At 51.1% G+C, this 6,966-nt stretch overlaps 1 protein-coding gene across 1 annotated transcript in view; it reads right to left on the bottom strand.

The window, feature by feature from the left end:
- Positions 1 to 3,239: 3,239 nt before the first annotated feature.
- Positions 3,240 to 6,966, bottom strand: part of CFDP1 (craniofacial development protein 1) — a 107,595-nt gene continuing 103,868 nt past the window's right edge. The window contains exon 7 of the mRNA XM_006888832.1: positions 3,240 to 3,330. Within this exon, the coding sequence (XP_006888894.1) occupies positions 3,240 to 3,330 (91 nt within the window). The remainder of the gene's footprint in view (positions 3,331 to 6,966) is intronic.

The raw sequence follows: 6,966 nt of genomic DNA, 5'->3' as shown, positions 1-6,966 counted from the left end.
AGAGGGGCCCGGGGCAGCCTCTTCTCAGCATGCTGCACCCCGCAGAGGGCCGCCTTTAAACTGCCTTATGATTAGCACAGCCTTACTTTTTCTACACAAAGCAGTTCTTCATAATTGCGGTTTGAGTTGAAAGTGTTCAGAGCAGGTTCGCTTCCCATGCAATCCTTCCCAGGCATCCTGTTTTGTAACAATGGATGTGAATTCCACAATGGAACGGCACTGGCTGCTTCCTCCCTGCCTTCTCCATCCCATTCTCCTTTCTCTCCTGCTTCCTGAGCTTTGCTTTTGGGCAAACGCTGTCTTTGGTCTTATGTGATTGTTCTGGAGAGTTATGATGCTCATTTATGAGTGTTACTATTCGCTTCCTAGGCCCGCTGTTTGGTTGTCAGGGGATCCTGGGGGTTGGAGGGTGGCTTCTGTTCTAGGGCTGAGGGGCCTCCCAGGGCCCCAGGGTCAGGTTGCACCAGTTTCTGTCAGACCAGTAACTCTGGGCTAGTTTATGACCTGGGACTTTGTTCTGCATCTTCTCCCATCTGCCCAGGCCCTTCTGTGGTCAGCAGTGGTAGTTCATCATCTAATTCAGATTCAGTCTTTCTACTTCCTATGCCATCCCTGCATCTTGGGCTAAGGGACGTTATTTCCTTGGAAATTGGGAAGGAATGATTTGCAACAGGAATGTCTTCAGGAGCTGTCAGATTTGGTCAAAAGGAGTGACTCCAGGGCTTATCAGGAGACTCAGAGCTTGGGAAAGAGTCACTGAGTGGAGATTAGGAATGCAGCAAACTGCCCAGGAAGACTCTCAAGTCTATACAGGGCCTGGCCTCACTGTGAAGGTGCTGAGGGCAACTGAGTCAGAGTAACAGGAGGGTCAGACCCGACAGATGTGGGGCAAGGTACACAGAGCGCTCTCCACCGAGTGTATGACTTCTCTCTCCTGCCTGTAAGGTCAACCTAGTATCTTCTGGCTGCATGCTTTTAAGTCTTGTCTCTTTGATTTGAAAAACAGTCATCATTTGCTAAAAGGCAAAATGCTAACTTAGAACGAGCCCAGTACGATATTTTCTGAGGATTCCAGGTCATTTTTCAACTAGGAAGGGCCAACTTGTTTGTTGCGGACAGAATGGCGGCTCAGGTGAAACCGTGTGACAGGCACTCAGGACTCCAGAGAGAAGTCAGGGAAAGAGTGATCCAAATGACAGAGGCCTGTGGCTCTAGGAGTGACACATAGGGAAGGCTTTCACCTTAACCTTCGCTGGTACCACCTGCCGGCCTGAACATCCTGCCTTATCAGAATGCGGCAAGTCTTGGGTCTGAGGACTTTGCTCTAATTCCTGTCCTGAGCAGGACCATAACCAGGGCCTCTAGACCACCTGTTCTGACCCTGAGCTGAGTGCTCTGTTCCACTGGGAGAATCCTTCATCAGAGTGGAAGTGAATAAGCAGTGTTCAAATATAGCTTGTAAACCAGCTCTCCAGGGCTCTGAACTTATTCTTCCCATTTAGAATGATCAGCGGAAAAGAGTGAAACATGAACTAGAAAACTGAAATCAGAATAGACCCAAATTTGTAACATGTGAGCGTTCCAGATCTGTAACCTGAATGGAAAAAATTACAGGCCCGCCCCACACCCTGCTAGACACAGAGCCTCCCTCTTGAAAACAAGGGCGGTAAGATCTCTTGCTCTGCAGGGTCACGAGCAGCAGTGGCCAGCTCACAAATGACGGCTGACCTAACTGTCTGGATGTGTGGTTCTCTCCATCGTCCTGGCAGTCTCCTACATCAGGCACCTGGCAGGGCTCGCTAGGCCTCTTCTGACTCTTTCATTCTAAGACTTCAGTCATCGTTTTCCCCATTTTGTTGTCGAATTGGAGGCGACCCATAGCTGACCCTCTGGCAGGTTTTCAGAGGCAGTTAATCACACGGGAGGAGATTGTCCATCCTTTTCCTGTGGAGCAGCTGGTAGATTCGAACCGCCTGCCTTTGGGATTGCAGCACAGCTTCTTGCCACTAGGCCCCTAGAGCTGATTCTAGTACACCAATATTTTACAAAATCAGTTCTACTTTTACTATGTCAGCAATGATCAAATCTGTTTGAACAGGTTCAGAGCCCTGCAACTTTCTCACAAGGTCCATAACCACATAACTGTCTAGGGCTGACAATCAAGTCACAGTTACCATGCGTTCCTGACCACAACTAGAGGCCTGCATGGGCTCCAGCATCTGAAACCCCGAGGGCCTGTCATTAGCTCATCTCATCCTGATGTTTACTCCTGTCAGCTCATGTCCTTTATAGACTAGAAAATGGAAGCTCAAAAGTTGACACTTGGCCAAAGTCTGATGTCTTTGAAGCCCATCTTCTCTCAAACCTGGTCACATTTTCTGTGTCCACATGCAGGCGCGCGCGCACACACACACACACACACACAGAGCAGGCCCTGGGGTTTACTAGTTAATATGAATGGTCTCTTTCTCCTTTTCACTCTGAGCCACAGATTCCCCTTTTCCTTGCTGCTCTCACTATTCCTGACTCCAAGCGAGAGGTTGAGAATTTAAATTTTCCAAACAGTATAAAAACAGAACTGCTCTTCTGAGTTTTCTCTGACAAACCAAAAATGAAAGAATCCCGAAGGTGGGAGCATATCTGAAGACAACTTTAACTCTGGCAAGAGGGAAAGGCCCAAGGGGGAAAATATCTCAAATTTAGGAACAAGGCATCCTCATTCCTCGCCCTAGGCTGTGTTCACGGAATCCATTCAGGAGAGGTAAAGAGATCAAGACAGGCAAGGACAAGAGAGTGGAGATCTGCACAAGGACTTGACATTGCCCCAGCACTGTGGCTTCTTCCCAAAGTCTCGGGGCTAAGGTTGTGTGTGTGTGTGTGTGTGTGTATACACGTGTGTACACAAACCTCAGGGCCCCACCAGAAAATGCATATCCAGTCTGGTCATCTACAGTCACTACAGCTGGCAAGACACCACCCCCAGGCAGACAGTGATTGGCCTGGAACCCCGTGGTGGAATGGACGGGGCAGGCCACCACATTCCCCAGTTTCTTACACGGTCAATTTTTATTTCCTTTTTTTTAGGACAAACTTTTAAAAGTAAAAATGAATGAAACCACAGGAGAAATGGGCAGAACAATGATGTAGAAAAAGGAGCTTGCTGGGGAACCTGGGTGCGAAAGGCCGAACACGTCACATTGTCAGCAGGATTGTGCGGCGACTGGTCTTCCACCATCATGTCAGGGCTTCATCTTGCTCAGCCTGAGATCTCGCTCAATTTCAAACTGCCTGTGATCCACTCGGTCTAGGAAAGCTTTCCGTTCAATGTACCTGGAGGAAGAGAAGAAGAATCTGTGGAAGCCCGGAAGCAGCCTCTCCTGTGTGGCCTGGCCCACTGGGTTACAGCAATCTTGACAGACGAACACGGCTGCTGCCCACAGTGCTGTCCGAGACTCTTCTGGAAACATACAAACCGCTCACAGGCCACACTTCCCCTCCCACTGCCAGTGACACTTTTTATAAAATATTTTTTTAAAAAGCTTGAGTGAAAGTTTAGAAGTCCTACTGGTTTTACATGCAGTCATTACTATTTTATAACAAGAAATACAACTGACTACAAAGTTCTGGTGGCCTCGTGGTAAGAAGCTGCACTGCAATCCCAAAGACACACAGTTTGAATCTATCAGACGCTCCATGGAAGAAGGATGAGCGGTCTCCTTCCGTGCCATTAAATGACTCTGAGAACCCGCTGGAAGGTCAGCTATCGGCTGGTTCCAACTTGACATATGACGACAAAGACGACGACGTACTTAGCAAGCTCTGGGGCCTTAGTGTCAGGAGTTGCATTGCCAACTTACATCACCTACGTTTTGTGGCCGTGACAGAGAAGTCCCCGCCTATGGACATAGTCAAGTTATCACCAACTGGCTTTTTTGGTTTTTATATCTTATTGTTAGTGATACATATGCACATACATACTAAAATACCAGTATGTTTCTATGTAGCATTCAAACCCCAAAGAGAAGTAAGGATGGGATTTATAGATATGGATAATAAAAATGAAAAAATAAAAAGCAGTATTTGACTTCTATCAGAACCGACCCATGGCAGTGCCATCGGATGGAGCCCCGTCCTAAGCTGGGGACTACTTGGAGATAAAGCTGTAAGCTGACTACATTTTGGTTCCTCGCCTGCTCCTCTCTGCTGGATGGCAGAGGGGCCTGTCCTCACTGCCCCTGAGGGCACGCCCTTGCTCTGCACCAGAGGTCCTTAAAGGCCAGGTGTCCAGGCTCCCTGAGCTGGGCGCGTGAGCACACACCGGCCTCTCAGATGGGAGGCAGGCAGGCCCACTGCCAGGGACCAGCTGGCTGCTTGATGAGACATAGCTGCATCCTAATGCACCTTCATGCTATAACGGGTCCTGCGATTTGCCTGGGGGAGGGGGAGCTCTGCTGCTAATTGATCTACTGAGAGAGTGGAATTACCACTGAAGGTGGAAGTCATAATTGAGTCTGCAATGATTTCTGTCTTGTGGCACAGTCGGCCCACTAAGGAGGCTCAGGACCTCTGGGCCTCTGGAGGGTGAACTTCGCTTTCTCTCCTCAGGCCCCCTGAGAAGTCCTGGCCAAGCCCTCTACCCTCGGTCACTAACGAGAAGGATCTCTGAGGTCAGAGGCTCCAAGTCCTGGGAAAAAACCACATAATGCTGTAAATCCTCAATTTTGTTTAAAAAAAAGGTGGGGAGGGGTAAGCCCCTTCTCTGAAGGGCTGCTGTAACCACAAAATGCAGCACAAAATGTGTGTGTAAGACCTCGGACAGTAGTGACAAAAGCAAATGTTTATCGCCACTGTTGTAGAGGCCAGCTACCCTGGGGCCCTGGATTCATCATGTGATCCCAGAGACCAGCTCTCCTGACACATAAGCCCAGGGGTGGAGAGGTGGCTGTGTCAGCACCATTGGTGAGAGGCCAGACACCCTCGGGGTAGGGGTTGTCACAGTCACCTGGGAAAAATACAGGGCACTTAGTGAAATCTGATGCCAGACAACTGGATTTTGGGAGAAGTAGGTCCCAGTTCATTAACTATTGTTTCTCTGACTTCAGTTTTCTCTGGGATCCAGGATTGCGTTTGGCAGTCCTCTGAAGGTGGAGAGGGGAGCTGGAGAGGGGACCCTGGCCCTATGTGACAAGTGCAGAACATATGGAAGCCTCTGCGCCTCTGCTGTTGTGTAGTACGGAGTTGGAAGTTTTCAGAGGCAGTAAATCACACAGGAGGAGACTGCCCATCCTTCTCTCATGGAGCAGCTGGTGGATTTGAACCATGTGCCTTTGGGTTGGCAGCACAACTCCTTTCTGCTAAGCTGGAGCTGAGGGCATGACTTTCCACCCAGAAACCCATGAATCTGAGTCCACCATTTAATGAGATCCCCAGGTAATGTGGAGGCTCACAGGGGCTCTCACCAATCTTGAGACCCAGAGTCTCTGGGTGGAAAGATACTCAGCGGAGGTCTCAATGGGCCTGAACTGATTCTGAGCCCTGAATGAGGAAGGCCTCTCACTCCTGTGGGTTCAGCTGCGACTGTTAGTTTGACTCAGCTTTAAGAGGGGACCTCCTGCTTGTCTGTGATGGACCCTTTCCAATTATTTTTTCCATGGTGTTACGGCCTGAACTTGCCCACGCACCAAAGGTGATTGTGAATTTGACCTTGAGGGTCCACAGTGACTGGTGGAAAGGCCTAAAAAGGTGGGGTGGCTGGTGCTGGGTGCTGAGGGCTCCCATTTGATCCTCCTCACCTTTCACACTAACTGGTCAACGAGAGTGTGGGGGCCGAGGTGGGAGTGGCACCTACACAGCTGAGGCCCTGAGCCAGTGGTCACGAAACTGTCCTCTGAGCCTGCACAGCCGCCGCTGGAGCCCCCAGAGGAACTCTGTGCAGAAGGGGCTCTGAAAGCCACTCAAAGACACAGCAAGCACCCTCCCTTCATCTTCCCACAGACAGCACAGCTGGGGCCACTGTGGGTTCCAGGGAGACCGGAGTGGACAAGGACAAACACATGGCAGAACAAACCCACTTCCAATCCCTCCTGCTCCTTTGTCCCAGCCCAGCCACCCTGGAGAGGTCAGCTGGAGGGTCAGAGTTCTGACAGAAAGTGTGGGCTCACCCCCCCGCCAATGCACAATGGTGACCCATACACAAGTGTGTCTGTTGCTGCACTGTGGGTGTGGACGCATAGAGGGCCTGTCTCAGTGCCACCTGGAAAAAGGGGCTAGGGAGGATGGACTTGGCCCTCTCGACCCTCCTTTAAAGAAGAGGAAGTGACACTCTCATGAGGATGCTCCCTGCAGGTCCTGGGAAGCCCTGTCCCACTGACTCAGGACCAGAGCTGAGACCAGGGTGATGCTGGTATGAAGGAGGTGGGTGTAGGCCAGCGGGGTGGCGGAGGGGTGGGAAGGCCTCGGTGGGCACAAGGGCACAGGTGCAGAAAGCACGAACGTTCTCGAGGGCAGCTGCTCTATTCCAGTCCCTGATCCCTGTGCAGCCGTGGTGCCGGCCCAGAGTGGACCCTGAGCAGGGCTCCCACCTCAGGGAACCCCCACCTCAGGGACTGGGTGAGGGGTGGAGGTCCGGCTTCCACCTGCCTCTCTAGCTTCTCTCAGAGCAAATCTGGGCTTACATTTCTCTATAAAATGGAAATAAAAATCACAACACACCATGGTCACCAGAGGAAAAGAGGGGGGGAAGTGCTTTGTAAACAATAAAACCGCCAACAGCTGTGTGGGAGGGTGCGAGGGTTTCCGCTTCCCCTTGGGCCACCGCTGCCTTTCTGCCCGGATGGCCCAGGGGGCGGGCAGCGTGGGAGGCCACCTCCAGCTGCGGCCAGGGGGTTACGGTCCTGGGCACTGTCTCCTAACAGTGCACTGGGGATCATGCCTCTGTGGCTCTTGTTCCCATCTGGAACTCGGGGG

This window comes from Elephantulus edwardii, unplaced genomic scaffold (assembly GCF_000299155.1).
Source record: "Elephantulus edwardii isolate Elephantulus edwardi_28Jun2011 unplaced genomic scaffold, EleEdw1.0 scaffold00072, whole genome shotgun sequence".
Lineage (NCBI taxonomy): Eukaryota > Metazoa > Chordata > Mammalia > Macroscelidea > Macroscelididae > Elephantulus > Elephantulus edwardii.
This window is presented reverse-complemented; position numbering and strand designations above follow the sequence as displayed.